The sequence below is a fragment of the Epinephelus moara genome, chromosome 7 (genome assembly GCF_006386435.1).
Source record: "Epinephelus moara isolate mb chromosome 7, YSFRI_EMoa_1.0, whole genome shotgun sequence".
NCBI classification, from domain to species: Eukaryota; Metazoa; Chordata; class Actinopteri; order Perciformes; family Serranidae; genus Epinephelus; species Epinephelus moara.
In genome coordinates, this window is record NC_065512.1 from 9,653,828 (window position 1) to 9,673,202 (window position 19,375).

The 19,375-nt window shown below is 40.9% G+C and overlaps 1 protein-coding gene across 3 annotated transcripts in view; it reads left to right on the top strand.

Annotated features, from left to right (window-relative positions):
* Positions 1-307: 307 nt before the first annotated feature.
* abcb6b (ATP-binding cassette, sub-family B (MDR/TAP), member 6b) overlaps positions 308-19,375 on the top strand; it is a 48,350-nt gene continuing 29,282 nt past the window's right edge. For all 3 annotated transcript variants that reach the window (XR_007570226.1, XM_050048632.1, XM_050048633.1), the window contains exons 1-14: positions 308-470; positions 2,359-2,554; positions 8,303-8,395; positions 8,629-8,705; positions 10,375-10,490; positions 10,655-10,776; positions 10,921-11,030; positions 11,651-11,716; positions 11,903-12,028; positions 14,090-14,166; positions 14,506-14,569; positions 17,771-17,856; positions 18,732-18,789; positions 18,990-19,094. Coding sequence is in view for 2 of the 3 variants with exons in the window: in XM_050048632.1 (XP_049904589.1) it covers positions 417-470; positions 2,359-2,554; positions 8,303-8,395; positions 8,629-8,705; positions 10,375-10,490; positions 10,655-10,776; positions 10,921-11,030; positions 11,651-11,716; positions 11,903-12,028; positions 14,090-14,166; positions 14,506-14,569; positions 17,771-17,856; positions 18,732-18,789; positions 18,990-19,094 (1,350 nt within the window). In the remaining variant the exon portion in view is untranslated. The remainder of the gene's footprint in view (positions 471-2,358; positions 2,555-8,302; positions 8,396-8,628; positions 8,706-10,374; positions 10,491-10,654; positions 10,777-10,920; positions 11,031-11,650; positions 11,717-11,902; positions 12,029-14,089; positions 14,167-14,505; positions 14,570-17,770; positions 17,857-18,731; positions 18,790-18,989; positions 19,095-19,375) is intronic.

Genomic DNA, 19,375 nt, shown 5'->3' on the forward strand with positions numbered 1-19,375 from the left:
TTTTTTACAACAGTTTTCTCACCACCTTGTGTTTATCGTACTTAAAAAAAAAAACAACACTATCACACCCTGTTGGACCCTCTCTCTGTCACACACACACACACACACACACACACACACACACACACTGCCCTGCTCACAGCTCAAAACAAATGCTGACCACAGGTACTTTAAATTGAAAGGCTCAAAACACTACTGTGTGTGTGTGTGTGTGTGTGTGTGTGTGTGTGTGTGTGTGTGTGTGTGTGTGTGTGTGTGTATTTGCCACCACTGTGACTGCTTTTAAAATCCACCACAGCAGGTCTAAACTCTGAGGCACTAACACAGCTCCAGTTAATGAAATATTTGTCGGTAATCCTGTGACTGGACGTGTGTGTGTGTGAGTTTTACCCCGCAGTAAACAGGAGGCGAATCAGATGGCAGAGGTCACTATGAAGAGTGGAGGAAAAAGAGGAGTCGTAAATGTTGAGGTGAGTTCTGCTAATTCTGCTGTATGTTTATTCTACATTTCAGAAGTTAGTCAGATGTGCATTTGCCAAACAAACCAGTAAGTCATCATCCTCGACTTCTCTCTCTTGTAAGATGGAAACGTGTCATTAAAAACCTTTTTATAAAACACAAATCTCACCTTTGCATATAGTCCAAGTTTACTGTAGAGCGTGGAGCGGGCTCTTGCCCCTCATGGCCTCACGTTGTCTGTGTCTCGGCCAAAAGGTTGCGCTTGAAAACACCCCAAAGACCACAGCCAATGGCCAACGAACATGTATGATCTGCGCCTGTGTGAGAGGAAAAAACTCTCCATGCCAGGACACGGCTGTAGTCTGTTTTCCTCATTAGGAAAGGGAAACTGTAAGACTGACAGGATGGATTCAAGACACTGGTTAGCCAGTTAGCTCATTAACAAAACAACCTGATGTTGAAGAAACAAATGATAATTACCGTGCACAAGCAAAAACATAACACAGTTATAAACCGTATCTGCTAGAGAGCTCAATGGCTAAAAAACTAATCTTACCTAACAAGTTTGTTTAGATCTCACTCCCTCTTGAGTTTATGCTCAGGCCACACTGCCTGTGTGAGCGGAGTGTGTGTGTTGCAACACCTCTTATGTTTTTTTTGTTGTTGTTTTTGGTGCCCATGTTATCAGGTTTGAGCAGCAACACTGATCACGTGAGCAGCTCTTTTCAGGTGTAGCTTGGCTGTGGCACATCTAGCGAAAAGAAGTCTCACCTATTTTTTCCCGTTTGTCGTGTTTGGTAAGATAAGACACACCTTTATTGAGCCCACAATTGAGAAATTCCAGTGTTACAGCAGTCAAGGGGAAAGAGTCAAATTAAAGATTTCAATATTTGAAAAAATTAAAAAAAACTAGGCATGCAGAAAAAAGTACAAAAGATACAAGAAACAGCAATGTTGTGAAAATGTTGTGAAAACATGTTTGTGAAAATGATCTTTTGATAATCATACTGACGTTACACCACCTTTCACCACAGTTTCAATGTCTATATCTCTTAGACGTGAAAAAAAAAAATCTGTTTTTTCAACCTTTCCTGCTTCCATTTCAAAATAAAAGCCCTCTGACTCTTCATTTGTTAACACAAGGCTTTTTGTTACAAGATATTTGCATGCTTGTGTTGTAGACAATGCAGCTTGCTCAACTCCATAAATGAGCGGTGTATCAGCTTTTAAGCGTTAAAATACAGTAGTTACAGCAGCACCGCAGCAACAATGGTGTCTGTGTGAACACCACGAGCGTGCGACTTACAGCAGTTCAGCAAGGTAGTCATCACACACTGCTCACACAGGCAGTGTGGCCTGGACATTGGTCATTTGTTTGCTTTCCTCACTTTAGTTTCTCTTCTTGTGGGCTGAGCAGGACTGCCAGTCAGAGCGATTTCATTTATCGATGGGTCAGATCAGATCAGAAGCTTCATTCCTCGGGGAATGGACAAATCACTTTTCTTTTCTTTTTTCTTTTTTTTTTTTAAATATGGAGCACTTCCACTGTAGTTATTTCCAGCTGTGGCTGCAGTGGCTGTTTTCTGCTCTCTGACCACAGGGGGGAAGTATAAGCCTATTTTGGCTTGGATAGATAAGGATTTATTGGTTGCTATACAGTTACAGCTAATGTCTCCACATGTTGATAGATTGTGGCTGCCCAGAAGTTGAATTTGAATTTGTGAGGCAAAAATTAACTTTTGGTTCAGTCTGAACTCTTCTTCTGCTGTTAAAGGTGATTCAAACCCAGAATGGGTTTACACTAACAAAAGGCAGAAGGCATTCATAAAATATATGGTACATAGTCCATAATAGAAAATAACAAAAGCCCATATTCTGACTTCCTCTCTCTCCACCCAGATCCAGCCCTCCTCCTCTCCCTCTTCTTCCTTGCCGTCTGTGTGGCGAGGCTTTGGGAGGAAGGTGAGGCTGTTGCTGCCGTACGTGTGGCCTAAAGGTGCTGCAGCGCTGCAGGGACTGGTGCTGCTGTGTTTGGGCCTGCTGGTAGCAGAGCGGCTGGTGAATGTGCTGGTGCCCATTTACTCCAAGAACATTGGTAAGCACCTAAAAAACAAAGACAAAGGAATAAGAGATCATGATACTTCTTAGTTCACTAAATGTGCAGTTTAAAATGTGTGGTATGTAGTGAAACAAAAACTGAAACACTTTAATACACATCTACTCCAGGAGCAGAACTTATAAATGAAACAGCTGCATTTCACAGTCTAAACTGTAGGTGCCAGTGTGCTCAAGGTTTTTGTAGTGTGGTCCACCTTGTTCACTCGTGTCCTTGACTGATTGTGCCCTCTTTTTCCTCCCAATGTGTTTGTACCCTCTGAGTTAGGATGTTGTCATACTGTGAAAACAGCCAAAGTGGGACCAGAGCTTACAGGAAGTTTGTCTGTTGTACAGGCAGAGTTGATTGTGTTTTCATTTATTTCAATGACAGTTTGCTGCCACTTGATTTAACATTGATTTAGAATATTTTGATAGACTTTTAATTTGAAATTGAGTATTAATTGGAGAGTTATGCTCAATCAATGAGGTTTTGCACATATTTATCATATTCAGCAAACCTTACTTGGCTCCTGATAGGCATGAAAAGAATATTTAGGCTTCTATTTCAAGTTTATTGTCACATGTACAGAAGGCAAGGCAGCTTTATTTGTATAGCACATTTCATACACCAGGGCTCCTCAAAGTGCTTTACAGAGCAATAAAATCTAAAGCATAATAAAGAATACAGATTTACAATAAGCATAAAGAGAAAAAAAAGATATAAAAGGTTAAATGAATTACTAAATGATTTACAATAAAAAATGTAAAAAAATCAGCATTGGGCTCGCCTAGGGCATCAAATGTGCTCAGGTCGCCACTGGGAGCAAGTAAAAAACAATCTACAATGCTGGGGGAATATAGGAAGACATGTTGATCTGGGACAGCCTTGATAGCTGTGTCTATCTTGTCTATAGTGCTCGCCATGATTGTTATGACTCCTCATTGGTACTGACGCACAGCTTGACCGCAGCTTGATGACGGTATCAGTCTGCCTGTGGTGCTGATTTGAGAAAGATCTGAGAAACTGTCGTAACCTACAGTGTAGCCTGACGTGCACCTCCTTAGAAATGTAGCTACACGTCACAGTGACGCAGACCTCCTGTCTATTTCTGTAAGCTGAAACCATTTCCCTCAGTGGAAACAAAGCTTTTATTTACTTTCATTTCACAGATAAGAAATAATAAATTATGAAGACAATAAAGCCTCCACAAAAACAGCATTTTAAGTCTTGTGTGTGATTTATCCTGGCTTAATATGAGCAGAGGAAATCTCTGCTGGTTGCTAGGCTAATTTATACAATGTAAAATGCCATAGGCTTGTGCTAATAATGTTAGCATGTTGTATTTGTTTGGAAAACGTGTTTAGTATAAGACAGCTGTTTTGTCAGTGAACCTTGTGAGTTGTAATGGAGCCGAATTTTGTAACGTTACCTTTGTTAAATGTTGCTGTGGTCCCTGGTTTCATATGAGTAGAGGAAAAGTCCACTAGCTGCTAGGCTAATTTATACAATGTTAAATGCCTTAGGCTTGTGCTAATAACGTTAGCATGTTATATTTGTTTGGAAAACGTGTTTAGTATAAGACAGTTGTTTTGACAGTGAACCTTGTGAGTTGTAATGGAGCCGAATTTTGTAACGTTACCTTTGTTAAATATTGCTGTTGTCCCTGGTTTCATATGAGTAGAGGAAAAGTCCACTAGCTGCTAGGCTAATTTATACAATGTTAAATACCATATGCTTGTGCTAATAACGTTAGCATGTTGTATTTGTGGGGAAAATGTGTCCAGATAAAGACAAGTGTTTGTCTGTGAATGCTGCGAGTTATAGTGAAGCTGATTTGTGTACTTGTGTTTGAAATTGTCTCTATTAAGCCATGTTTAATGTGTGTTTAATGTGTGTTTTGAATCAACTAAACTTTAAGTACAAGACATCAAAACTAACTGGATAACAATTGTAAAATACTGACCAATAACTATTCATCCCAGGTTAATTAAATGTTCAAAACCCAACAGCTGAATAGATCCATAAAAAACAGAGAAACAAACATCACTGTAAACTAAAACAATATTTGTCCTGGTGTCGTCAGTTCTTGTAAAACAGTTTAGCTCCTGGAATGAGATCTTATTGGGCTGAAGGAGGACTCCATCTCCATTTTTCAGGGGGTGTCATCATTTGCCAAAGTCTTTTGTACCCTGTTTTGTACACAGGACTGCATCCACCACAAGGCAACGACCCAGAAGTCTCCACTTCAGAGGAAGTCAGCATTCAGTTTGTCTTCAGCTACTTTCCCCTTTAGAAAACTGGCCATTTGGCTTTTGGAGCAACATGAAAGTATAAGCCAGTGCTGCGAGAATGAAGCCGAGCGCTGCTTTGTGTGATGAGGAAGGCGTGGAGGAGGTGGTGGTGAGGGGGGGATTTGGTTGGTGTGTATGTGTGTGTATGTGTGTGTGTGTGTATGTGTGTGTGTGTGTGCGGAGGGTTTTCTGGGAGGTCACCCCTCCTGCCAGTCATGCTTAGCCGGCATTAGCGGCCTTTTTCGCGGAGTTAACACACCGGTACAACGGACGTTTTGTCTCCGGGTCCGACCCTGCCTCCCACCCTCCGACTCCAGGACCTGATGCCAGAGAGCTGAAAATACCCCCCACTGAAAACACACACTGGAAAGTCAAAGAACGTATAATACACACATTGCTTTATTCATTTCTCTTCATCTTTTTATCTGATTTTTCTCCCTTCTTTTCTCACCATGTCTCTCTGTCTGCATCTTCAGCCTGTCTCCTCCTCCTCCTCCTCCTCCTCCTCCTCCTCCTGCTGCTCCCCTCATCTCTGTCGGTTTTCTCATTTCATCCTGATTCCCAGCACTTGTACAAAATGGTAATGAATGTGAATGAGATTGTGTCTGTGTGGCAGAAAGGGGAGTGTGTGAATGTGCTCATGACTGTGTGTGTGTGTCAGTGGTGGGAGATGAACTCAGATATTTTACTTGAGTAAAAGTAGCATCAGTACACTTAAAAAAAAAAAAGTACAATTACCACTTCGAACATAATGGCCAGAAAAGTGTTTTTGCAGACCGTTATGATGTCACAGTGACGTTGACCTTTTAGATATAAAATGTCATCACTTCATCATTTGATCCTGTTGGACATTTATGTGAAGTTTTGTCATAACTAGTGTAACCCTTTTTGATTGTAGGTGTTCCCCAGTTCTTCCAGGCTGTGGGTAATCAGCGGGCTACAACATATGTTTCTTCCTCTTTGTTTGATGTTTACCAACACGGCAGGACAGTACTAACACATCCCAACTTAGGGGTACAGCATCTTCTCTTCACGCTTAAGCACAAGGCACTCACTCCCTCTTGTATCATTCATACCTGTCCCCACAAAACAAGGGCAGGTAGGAACCAATTAGCACGTAACCAAGGGAACACACACTGTCTCCAATTACATGCCGCACCTGAAAATACAAATGAAACAATGTACAAAGTACTATAACTGACAATGAAATAATAATTTACCAGTAACTCAATAATGCTGAATCAATTACTACTTAAATATAAATCCATTTCTGTCAATATTTCCCCCTTAACCCTACACACTAGTCCTTTAAATAAAAGTGTAAAAGTAGTGGCATTAAAATATACTTTAAGTACCAAAATCAAAAGTACTGGATATGCAGAACGGCTCTTTTCAGAATAATCTTCTATTTTTGAAATATAATTATGGATGCGTTCATGTGTTCATCATGGTAAGGGTGTAGCAAATTTTAACCACTGCTACTACTGCTGGTCACATTATTAATCGCCCCTGGCATCAATAAAGGCTTATCATAATCTATAATAATATCATCATAACTTATCTATTGATTATATGTATTTTTCTTTTTTTCAGTTATGCTTTTTATTGTGTCCTTGTGAAAAATCTGAGTCTACAGCAACCTGGAACATGACACATAGAGTTACTTGTACATATAATAACAGATGGCAAGATTGTAAAAGTATACCAAAGACTAGTCCATACCCATTGGTAGCTTTGTCACCTTCCAAAGACTAGTCCATACCCATTGGTAGCTTTGTCACCTTCTGCCTATGCCAATCCTCAATGCCTACTGTATGTGCAGTTTCACATAGATTGACCACGTCAGTGAGTAGAAAAACGTGGGACAGACAGAATGACACACTGACAGTTTCCGTCATTATGTACAGCATACCATACCATGACTTAGTCATACCAAAAATAAGAAAAAAACAACAACATTGGTCCACAGGGGGAGCCACAGCGATCGGTCGCATTTTAGCCATTTTGAAGCATTTTTCTGTTGTTATAGCGCCACCCAGTTGCCAATTAGAGTTAAATTTCTCCAGTCACCTTGAGGCGTCCTGTTCTACATATCTACCAAGTTTAGTAAAAATCCATATGGCGGTTAGGCCTAGATAAGAAATGAGCTCTCTAGCGCCCCCATTTTGTTTGATGGGGTCAATAATGGAGGGGTCCCCTCAGATTATGTGTGGTCATATGCCTACAAAGTTGCGTGGTGATGGGTGAAACCCTTGAGATGTTATACACCTTTATGTGATGAGCCACGCCCTCCGCAATATTCATTGCCTTATAGAAGCTCAGTTTTAGTAAGTTTTCCAACTTTTGCCAAGAGGGAACTTTAGATATTGGTCCCTAGATTATGTTCACCCAGTTTCATGCAGATCGCTCAAACTTCCTAGGAAGAGATCCATTTGAAGTGTTTTTCAAAAAATTCAAAATGGCTGAAAATCTATATAACCGGCAGTTATGGGTTCTTGAGGCAAATGTGTTCCTCATGAGGAGAGGCATCTCTGTGCAAAGTTTCATGTCTCTACGACATACAGGGCATGAGATATGCCCATTCAAAGTTTGCAATTTCAATCGGTTGCTATAGCGCCCCCCTTTGGCCAATTTAAGTAATATTGCTTCATTGGCATCCTCCCATGACCCTCTACCACTGTGCCACATTTCACATGGATTGACCAAGTCAGTGAGGAGAAAAACGTGGAACAGACACACACACAGAGTTTTCATCATTATATAGTAAGAAAACATTATTCATGCACATAAAAGAAAATAAAGGTACATAAATAATAATAATAATAATAATGATAATGATGATGATGAATAAATAAATAAATAAGGTACATTTATACAACAGGTTTCCTGCACAGGATAGATGCAATGTACCTAATGTGTGTATAAGGCCCCTGCAAGGCACATTTATCAAAGCGTAAATAAAAATACAAAAATCAAAAATATATATATGTAAAATTGATTAAATAGAAAAATTAAATAGACAAAATAAAAAATAAAAAAGAGAAATAAAACTAAATATTATGTAAAATCAATATGAAGTAAGTTAAGGCTGCAACGGAATATATTATATATATATTTTTCATTATTAATCTGAAGTTGCAAGGAAGCAAAGAAGCAGTATTGTAGTGGAGTAGAAGCATGAAGCAGCAAAAAATGGAGATATTCAAGTAAAATACGAGCACCTCAAAACTGTTTTTATATATACTTAGTTACTTTCCACCATGTGTGTGTGTGTGTGTGTGTGGTTGGGTTTAACTGTGAAAATCAGAGGCCTTGGTTATAAAAAATGCGGCAGAGTTCATCTTTAATGTGAAGTACCTGAATCTGCTGGTTTATTGTTGCTGTCATGTGAAAACTAAAGTTTCTGATGGTCAGGACACTAACAAAAAGTGTTGTGTGTGTTGTGTGTGCGCAGTGAACGAGCTCTCTGCAGGAGGCGGCTGGACTACACTGATTGCCACCGTCTGCATCTACACACTGCTCAAGTTCCTACAGGGAGGAGGGGCAGGTGTGTGTGTTCATAATATAGAGGAACAAGCGTGTGTGTGTGTGTTCATAATATAGAGGAACAAGTGTGTGTGTGTGTGTGTGTGTGTGTGTGTGTGTTCATAATATAGAGGAACAAGTGTGTGTGTATACAAAATAAAAGATGTTCATGTCACAGAATGTAAGTTTCATGTGAGCATGAAGTTCTCTGGCGTCTTCCCTCTCTTATCTTTCTGTCTCTGTTGTTACTCGTAGGCACGTCAGGTTTTATCAGCAACCTGCGTCAGTTCATGTGGATCAAAGTTCAGCAGTTCACCAGCAGAGGTGTTCAGGTACCACTCAGACTTCCTCTTCTTTACTTCTATGTCTGTTTGTTTCCTGATCCTTCCACTTTAATGTAGGACTTTATGAGTTATACTCCCCACTGTTTGGATTCTGCTTGGATCATGTTTTTGGAGTGTTGAACATTATTTCTATCTGTAATGATAACCTTATACCTGCCAAAATCAGATGGAAACATCACTATAACAAAGTCTTATACATTATGGCATACGTACTTACATGATCATACAGATTATGAGCCAACAGTTGTTTAGCTGACTAGTTATTGTGTATTTGGAGATTTAACTGAGGCTCAGCCGTGATGGATGTTTACATCACACATTTTGGTCTATAATTTTACCATTGGCCTTTGTTTTCCCCTTCATTTCTTTAAGGTCCACACAGTTATATATATTCAGCATCATACTTGCCTTTGGCCATGTAGTTGGGCCAGTTTGTCATCTCATGTCAAGTAGCTGTGAAATTCACAACACTCTAAAATAAAATGTTTTTTTTACAAATTTGACATGTTTGTTAGTCACTTGGGGTCCATTCAGAACGGTCCTGTGACCCACTTTTGGACCGCAACCCACCAGTTGGGAACCACTCGTCTAAAGCATGTAGTGTAAGTGCATTTAGGGCGTGTCTAACTCCTATTTTTCTGGTTAAGTGGCACATAATCTAGGCACAAAGTAAGGTGCAAGGGGGATAAACTAATCATGGGTGTGTTTGTGGTGTAACATGAGTTCAACCAATCAGAGTCATCTCCCATTCCATTTAAAAGCCAGGTGTGTCTGGACCTGACGCACTGCTATTTACATGGCAGATTCAGCGAACTGGAGAAGCAAGGGGTTTCTGTTGAGAGTAACGCAGTCAGAGCAGTGATGTCACTGCAGCAAATATCATGGGACGTTTAAGTTGCACAACTAAAAACTGTTTTATAAACTTAACCGAGGAAACAGAACTAAACTTTTAGCTTCTGACTTGATTGAAGAAGTTACGCTGCTCCTTGTATGTAAATACGCACAGCGTCTAATGGAGAGTGGGACAGCAGCTCTGCTCTGCTCTCTGCTATGTTCACCTTTTACAGAATGAAATCAATATTTTCCTCATTAATGATGTATTATTTTGCCCACTCACAACCCATCCACGCGTCCCTGTGTGTGTAACAAGCAGAGTGTACGTGTGTTGTGAACCTGCCTATGTAGGTGCATTATTTCAGACCTGTTCTTCCCTTATGAACCTCTGCGTAGTTTGACATCAGGCCAGATTTTAGATGGTCAATGGTGCAATTGCATTCTGCTGCTTTAAGATAGCAATACTCCACAATGCTGACCACACCTCATTTTAAGACCTTCATGTCCATAGGAACACAGACTACTACTACTAACACATTGTGGGCCACGGAAACGGTGACTGCATTGGTCTAGCACTTGGTCTAACTAATTGGTCTAGAACTACCACTGACAGTTGAGCTGTGCTGTGTGCTGCTGTGGGACTAAATACAATGCTTTTGTCCCTTGCGCCTTACTTAGTGCCCCGATTATGCAACATTTAACTTGCAAAAGTGGAGTTAGACACGCCCATAATGCTCTTACACAATGCATTTTCGATCACAGGCTGTATATTGTTTGAATTGGGTCCTAAGTGTCTCTCTGTCTCCCTCCCTCCACACTTCAGGTGTGTTTGTTTTCCCACCTGCACGGCTTGTCTCTGCGCTGGCACCTGGAGAGACGCACTGGAGACGTGCTGAGGAGCGTCGACAGAGGCACCTCCTCCATCAACAACCTGCTGAGGTAAGACAGGAGGAGGCAGATAAGAGGAGCCTCACCTCACATGACCTGGGTTCAATTACCCAAACAAGTTCTCGTCTTGGGTTCAATGAGACTATGAAACCACTGAACCCAACATACACATGAAGTGTGTGAGTAATAACCTTTTGGTTGTGTTCTGTCTGTAGCTACATCCTGTTCAGTATCCTCCCCACCATCTGTGACATCATCATCGCCATCATCTACTTTGTCTCCTACTTCAGTGTCTGGTTTGGACTCATCGTTTTCACCTGCATGGTCCTCTACCTCAGTGAGTCAGTGTGTGTGTACTGTAAGTGTGTTCACTCACACTGATGGCACTAGCTACTCTGCAGTCATAACACACACACACACGGTATCACACTCTGAGAAAATAAATACATGTCAGTTCTAAAAACTGTCCTGTTGTCTGCAGCCTGCACCATCCTGATCACAGAGTGGAGGACCAAATACAGGAGAGAGATGAACAACCAAGACAACAACGCCAAGTCCAGAGCCGTAGACTCACTGCTCAACTTTGAGACGGTAGATACCTCTACACATGTTCCCTGTTCACTTCCTCTGTTTATTAAAGGTGTAGACCAGACTGGCACATATGGCTCACTGTAGGTTCTGTGCAAAATGTCAAGGCCATGCTAACTCGCTAATATTCTAGTCTAATGGCAAGTTTACTAGTTAGCGTAGCCTACCTAGTTAGCAAGCTAACTCGCTAACCCTGCAGAAGCTCATGAGGTTTTTGTTCAGTGTTACTGAGGATTGTGTTCAATTGTACTAACTTCATTTTGGGAAAACTAGCTCAGCTTTGAAGAAGCTCAAAGTAATTTTGAAAGAAGTAGCAGAGGAGCAGCACACTGATGATGTCAGAGGGCTGTGATTGGTTGACTGCAGAGTTGGTCCAGGAACACAATGTGGGATGTTGATCCAGGAGCATGTCCTACTTGGCAAAATCACATTGTGCGTGAAAACTCCCAGCTGTGGTGTGCGTTTGACCGACTGAGATGTTCAGGTTGTTGTGTGATGTTCAGAGAGTTTGAAGATCGTCTAGAATGTTTTTAGGTTTTAAAGCCGGAGGTCATTTCAAGATAAAAAGAAGATTTTGCAGGATGTTACAGTCTGCTCTCTCTGAATCAGATTTGTTTTCACAGGTAAAATATTACTGCGCTGAGGAGTATGAAGTCCACTGCTTTGAGGGAGCCATTCTGAAATATCAAGTAAGCTTGAAAGGTGACATCATCTGGTACCAAAGACCAGCTAAGGTCCACCAGACAACTCATACCTGCTTGTTACAAGTAGATTGAAAGTACTTAGTTAAAATCATACAAATCAATTTACAAGTTTTAAGCATTTTGTCTATATTTCTTCATTTCAATGAACATGAACAAACATGTTGTGTGTAGCACTGTGAGTGGAAGAGCTCGGCCTCGCTGGCTCTGCTGAATCAAACCCAGAACATCATCATCGGATCAGGACTGCTGGCTGGATCTCTGCTCTGTGCCTACCTGGTCTCCGAGGGACAATTTCAGGTATCAGTGAAGACTAAAAGAAAACAGTAGAAGCCAACATGAAAATCCGAAGTCTACATACAAGTTTCAGACAATCATCTCCAGACTTTGACATGCACAGTGTGAATCTGAACTTAGATGTCAACCCATTTATTTTGGTGGTTAAAAATGTCAGTATGAAATGAATTACAGAGGGTTTTAAAACCTCCATGTCTCATCCCACTGGCTGGTTTTTAACTCTTGACTTTGACTCTGACCGATGATCGTCTCTGACGCTGTATGCACTTTTGTTATGTCTGTTTTTCTTTTTCTCTGCTTTGCTCACGTCTCCTTTGCAAAAGAGACCTTAATCATGATGAGAATACCTGACAAAATAAAGGTTAACTAGGATGATGTCATAGATCAGTGAACTAACAGAGGAAGATGTTAAACTCTGTGTAGTGAACTTCACTCAGATATGACCTCAGTGACTCAGACACTGTGACCACAATGACTTAGACATGACGTCTGTGACCCTGACATGACTGTGATGCCTTGCATAACCATAACCTCAACAATCTGGACTTGACCTCAGTGTCTCAGACATGACCTGAATCAGTCAGACACAACATGAGCAACTCAGTAACCTCAGTGAGACTTTCTCCAGAACAACTTTATGAGATGATGATATGTCAGATTTGTGTCCTAAGCCTGTTTGGCCGCCTTCAAGTGACCAAAATATGTGAGAAACTCAGCCCAGTCGCCAGAAGAAAATGATAGCATTGTATGTTTCTGCAAACCATGCATACATTACATTCATCAAGTGAGGTACTATCCATGTGTCTCCAGCAGGTTTTCAGCCACCAAATGTGGGTGTTTTTTGTGACCCGTCACTGTGTTACCATCGGGTATAGTGCCACGAAAAGCAGTTGTCTTGTAATAAGAGATAGCTGCTTTTCCACCAGGGCTGCCCCTGACTAAGAGTTTTCCTAGTCGACCAATAGTCATCATTTAGGGCCATTAGTCGACTAGTCACCTGCATGTTTACGATATTAATTTAATTATTAAATGATATATTTTGGTGGTTTGTGTTGAAGGTTTGAGAAAGAATAGTATCAGTAACATTGTTAACACTGTGCTACATTACAGAGAAATACAAAACCGTGCTAATGAACCTTCATTAATATAGGCCTATATTTTATCTACAAGTGCACGTCACACACTGAGCGAGCCGCCTGTTAATGACGCTGTGGGCTAATGGGCATGTAGCTACTTCCATGTTTCAGATGATACGTCATGTTTGTAGTCGACCAATGAAGATGAGTTTACATATCACCTTGGGTTCGTCCTTCACCTTCTCAAAATGATCCCACACTTTGGATTTCCTGCCCGACATGTTATTAACTAGCCTGTGGAATAACCGCAGGTACCAGCCCTGGAAATTAACCTGACTCCTGTCTGACTGCTGAGCGTGGACACTTCCTGTGTCTGTCCTTTCAAATTAAATTCCCACATGATCCAGTCATATAGGTTTTGATTTGTTTTGACAAGGTGCAGCTCCTAATAGAGTTTCATGTTTGTTTGTTTTTTCTGCGACCAACAACCAATGAAATCTTGCCGACTTATGACCTTTCTAGTCGACTAACATTTGATCGACTATCAGGTGGCAGCCCTAGTTTCCACTGAGGATAGTGTCACAAAAGGCAGTTGTTTTTTCTGTGACATGGCTCCATTTCCTGCCAGGATAAAGCCACAAAAAGTGGTAATTTTTCACGAGACATCGCTGTGTTTCCTGCCACCCAAAGCAGGTATTCCATGCCGAATAATGACCTATTCCTAACCATAACCAAGTGATATTTGTCCCTTAACCTGGTCACACTTAAACCACAGTGTTGCTGAAACATTAAGTTCCAATGTATCTGACACATAAATTAGCACAAATGTAACATATCTGTGGTTTGCAGAAACGTACAAGGCCAACATTTATTCTGCCAACTGGGCTGGTGAAACTCTTCCCAGTGGGAGGCTGATTGATATGTCTGACCCTTGATCATTTTAGGATCAGTAATGTTCAGCTACTCTGTGTGTTAACGTCTCCATCAGGTTGGAGACTATGTTCTGTTTGGCACCTACATCATCCAGCTGTACACTCCTCTCAACTGGTTTGGTACCTACTACAGGTGAGATTACTGTGCAGCACAGGAGGCCACTGACCCCTGCAAGAAAAACAAAGATCTATGTTCATCAGAGTCTGTCAGTCTTGTGAACACATAACATTATTTTCAAAACTATGATGGGAGGCTTGAGTGGAGAGCTTTTTTACAAAGACGGTGCTGTATTTTAAATGCAAATGACTGAATAAGTGAGAATTAGATGAGAGATGAGATGAAAAAACTGCTAATACCACTTTCATTTTGCTGCATCTAAAGCTAGTTACACTACTTCTCCTCCTAGTGCGACTGTGACCGCCACTACTGCTGCCTCTAATAATATTGGTTGTGCACTGTGTGTCTCTGCAGGCTGATTCAGAGTGCGTTTGTTGACATGGAGAACATGCTGGCACTGCTAACGGAGCAGAAAGAGGTGAGTCACAAAGTAGAATAATCATCTGCAAAATGTTTCGAGTTTATATAATTCATTTTGAGTTAAATCTGTTCAAACACAGCCCAGAAGTGAGTGCTTTACTTTGATCAAATCAAAATCAAATTAACGTTATTCATCCGTTAGGAGCTTAATTTGTGTGAAAACGTCAGTGCATACACAACACATAACCGAACAAATGACAAAGGTAATTTGACAACGTACAGTTCAGAGTGCAGCTTGAAACAGTTTAAGATGTCTGCCGTAAAACTGCTGAAAAACGTCCATAAATAAGTGATAAATAAGGTCAAGCACCCAAGCTATCTGAAGTATTAATGAGTCTGACAGAAGGAGGCACAAAGCTTGACATGGTCCACTTGGTCTTGAGTGGGAGTGACCTGTATCTGCGGCCGGAGGGTGAGTGTATCGGTTGTGTATCTGAGGCTGTTTGTCGTCCTTTCATTTTAGTCTATCTGCTGTAGATACTACTCAGTGGTTCCTGATCCAGTCCAGTGGTTTTGCTGCTCATTTTAATGATTTTGTTGAGAGTGTTGAGGTGGACGTTGTTCAAAGCACCAAACTAAGAAGAAAGAATAACTAGCATAATCAGAAATTAAATATATATAGAGAGGAGAGTGTATAATACCAGCATAAACTAAATGTGATAGTTACAGATAAGTGGATTATAAAACTAAAATCTTATTAAGTGTTCATTTCTGATCGCTGTGCATCAGCTGTGCTCAGAAACGGAGAAACTCACACAGTCAGAGGTCAGTGGATTAGGAGATGAACAAGTGTTTGTGTGTGACTTTGTGTGTGTTTGTGAGCATACTGAAACACACAGTCTGCGTGTATGTCTGTGTGTGTACATGTGTGTGTTTTGTGTGTGTGTGTGTGTGTGTGTTTGGTGGGAAAAGGCGTCCTCCGGCTGCTTCACTAAAGGCTCCTACATTCACAGGCCCTTGATATGGTAAACAGCCACATGAATGTAGACAAAAGCATTAGAGCACCTTAAAAACACAGCGGCCCTTTTCTTTGGCTTGGGAAGCTGCGGGCGAGGGGAGTCAGGGAGTCAGGGAGGAGGAAGAGGAGGAGGAGGAGGAGGAGGGTGAGGAGCAGGTCAGGAGGGAGAGAGGGGTCGCAAAAAGCTGAAAGTTATAATTCATCAAATTCCAATCGAACTTTGCTGGAAATATTTTGTGCACAAATGAAAGTATGACGATTCAAAAAAGGGAGAAAAGGAGGGATGGTGTGAACGAAGAGGGGAAGTGAGAAAGGAGTAAAAGTGGAGCATGATGGGAGAATCCTTTCTCTCGGGACCCTTCTTGTCTCCTTTTCTTTTCTCCATCCTTTCTCTCTCTATCTTTTTCCTCCCTCTCATTCCTTCCCACTCCTCTTCTTCTTCTGGTACTGTCTTCATATCAGTCCCCGTTACGGTTCTATATCTTCCTCGGAAACAGCTAAACACCATCTGCTGATGAAGACAATGTGATATGGTTGAAAGCACCAGAACAAGCCAGTGGGTGCATCTTGAGTTGAGAGTGAATTGTAAATTTTCTGGCATCTCCACTCAGGCTATTCTTACACCTACAAACAGTATTGCACCATAATTTCTATATCACCAACTGCCAGAATAAATGTTGGCACTGTTCGTTTCTGAAAACAATGGATGCGTTACATTTGTAAGTTATTGGACATGTTGAAACTTTGCATTTCTTTACCTTTAAACAATGCTGCAGTTAACATGTGGTTAGGTTTAGGCACAAAAAGTATTTGGTTATGGTCAGGAAAAGATCATGAAACTACCTAGAGACAACCTCAAGGACACCTTACAAGACACAGTTAAAAAAATTAAACAAGCAGCAATGTATCCATAGATTATAAAATCAAACAATTCCATAATATACAATGTAAGTGAATAAAATGACCAGACAAAATCGTAATTTTTTGGTAAAGTCATCATCAGTGCAGGTCAACTTGTATGTCACCATTAAATCAGACTGAATATTCCAGCTTGAAAAGGTGTGTTTTCAGACGGGATTTGAAGGTGGAAATTCATTCATTCAACCTTTATTTATTCTCGAAGAATCACTGAGGGCTTGCCCTCATTTTCAATGATGACGAGAGTACAAAAGACAAATAATATGCAGTTAAACAAAACAATAAAAAGGCAGTAACAACATAATTTAAAAACAATTACATTCAAAGACAGAGTATTTATGTACCATTCTTTTAAACTGACCCACTGGAACGAGTCAATATTGCGAATGTCGTGGGGGAGAGAGTTCCAGAGGCAGGAGGCGGAACGGCTGAAGGCTCTAGACCCCGTGGTGGTCAAGTGGGCAGATGGTGATGTGAGTTTGAGTGCAGAATCGAAGAAGAAGGACGGGAGGGTGTGTAGATATCAAGGAGTTCAGATAGATATGAGGGGGCTTGATTATGAAGGACCTTAAAGGTGAGAAGCAGTGGCATTATCCTGGAAGGAAATGTAGTGATATTTCGGTAAAAAACAATCCCTTCCCCAGGTGTAAACAGCAAATTGCAAAGCAACAAGTCGCTAAAAAACACATATGTATGGTGGCTAAAAAGCCACTGGAAACACGGCAACAGTTCGTTAAAAAACACATTCAAACTCATACAAACTCATTTTGTTGTGTGCTGATCTGGAACAGTGGTCTGCAGCCTGGCGTCTCGTATGTATAACTGTCATGTATCCATGATTTGCAGAAACTTACAATGCCAACATAAATGCGATACAATCCACATAAATCTGAGCTAGGAGGCTTTGATCATGTGACCTATGTCTTGTAGGCAGTCCTCCCTCATATGACAGGAGCGAAGGAGTAACTCAGGTTATATAAATGAAGTATAAAGGGCAATAAAGTCCTTGTGGGGAAAAGGGTGGTGTGGGGGTTGGGTCAAACAAAAATAGGACTTAAACCAAGGACACCAGGCTACATGTCCCGTCGGATACCAAAAGGTACATATGTAACGTCACGTCATCACGTCATCATGTCAAGTTCACAACCATGATTCTTTTTCTAGACCCAATCTAACTAGTAGAGATGTTTATTTGTGAGATATAATACAAACTGTTATATGAGGATATGTTGCGCTACTGTATATTCTGGGACACAAGTTAAAAAACGAATCTCTCCTCTCCTCTCCTCCTCCTCCTCCTCCTCCTCCTCCTCCTCCTCACAGATTCAGGATGCTGAGGACGCACAGGACTTGCAGCTCACAGCAGGTCAGGTGGAGTTTGACAGAGTCTGTTTCAGCTACGTGCCTGGGTGTGTAGCCAACAACAAATCTGTTCACAATTTGAATCCACTTTCATATGATTTGACCTGATTACATTCAGTTGTAAATGAAAACAGAGAGACGACAGCGTTGGTTATTTAGTCACAACCTTAGAGGGAGGAGATCAGTGTGGATGGCACGACATACAGCAGCCATCAGACTGTGACACTGGTGACCTCTGCGTGCATACTGTGTCTTACCAACAGTCAGAGTTGGTTTGTTTTAACCACGATCACCATGTTTCCCTAACCTAATGCAAACAATTGTGTTGCTTAAACCGAACCAACTCTGACTATAGAGGTGACAAAAGGAATTGTCAAAAGACATATTCAGTTGGTCCTTTAGGTTGGAGGACATGTTAAAAAAAAAAAAAAAAAAAAAAATTAAATTGTTAAATTAAGAAAAATGGTTTCCAAGGTTTCGGGTGTATGTGAAATTATTTTGGATATATGTTCAGTCACAATTATATCATTTGAAACTGTTACTCTTTTATTTTGAAAGATAAACTCAATCTCTCGCTGAAGACGAAGCACAGCTGGTTATCATCACCTGCTGTCTGCAGGACGACTCTTATTAATTAACACTCACACATTAACACATTAATTTAATGTCCTGATTGGCCTCCTGGGCTCATTAACATTTACAGCGTGTTACATTTACAACATTAATCAACAACAGAAGATCCAGTGTTGGTGAATTAAATGAGAATAATTCACAATGGACTCAATGAATCGATCTACTGTAACTTTAATTTTTCACACGTTCATGGTTTTGTTTCATTTTGTCAGTTTTAATCCTGACTGTTGCTGTTTTATTCGTGCGTGCTTGTGTTTGTGTGTGTGTGTGTGTGTGTGTGTGTGCGCAGCACTGAGATTCTTCGGGATGTGTCCTTTACAGTGGAGGGGGGACAGACAGTCGCTTTGGTAAGTTGTCCTCTGTTTAATACACCTTTGTTCTTATTGACTATAAAGTCTTACGTATCATTTTAACCAAATTCAAAATAAGATATTTACTTACGATACCTCTAGTATCTGGACAGTGGTGGAGGAAGTACTAAGATTATTGTTTAAGTAAAAGTAGTAATATAAGACTGAGACTGGGCTTTTCAATAATGTGTGCGCAGGTTGGTCCATCTGGATCAGGGAAAAGCTCCATCCTGCGTCTGTTGTTCAGATTCTACGACCCTCAGAGTGGCAGCATCCGCATTGACGGTCAGGACATCTCCAAGGTAAACACACACATACAAATGAAACACAACAGAGGGGGGTCCGACAACACCACAGCTGTGCTCCATTGACTCTAATGCTGTCGATTCAGATTTCCCTCATTTTCAGGCTGGTTTTGTGGATCTGGAGCTAAATGTTGTGCCTGGGGCACGTCGTGTATTAATGATACTCGTTACCTGGAGAGGTCGGAGAAAGATATACGTTTCTTACCTGTTCCAAAACCAAAATCAAACCCTGAAAAGTGTAGGGTTAGCTAGCTAGCTACTGAAGATATAGCCTACTG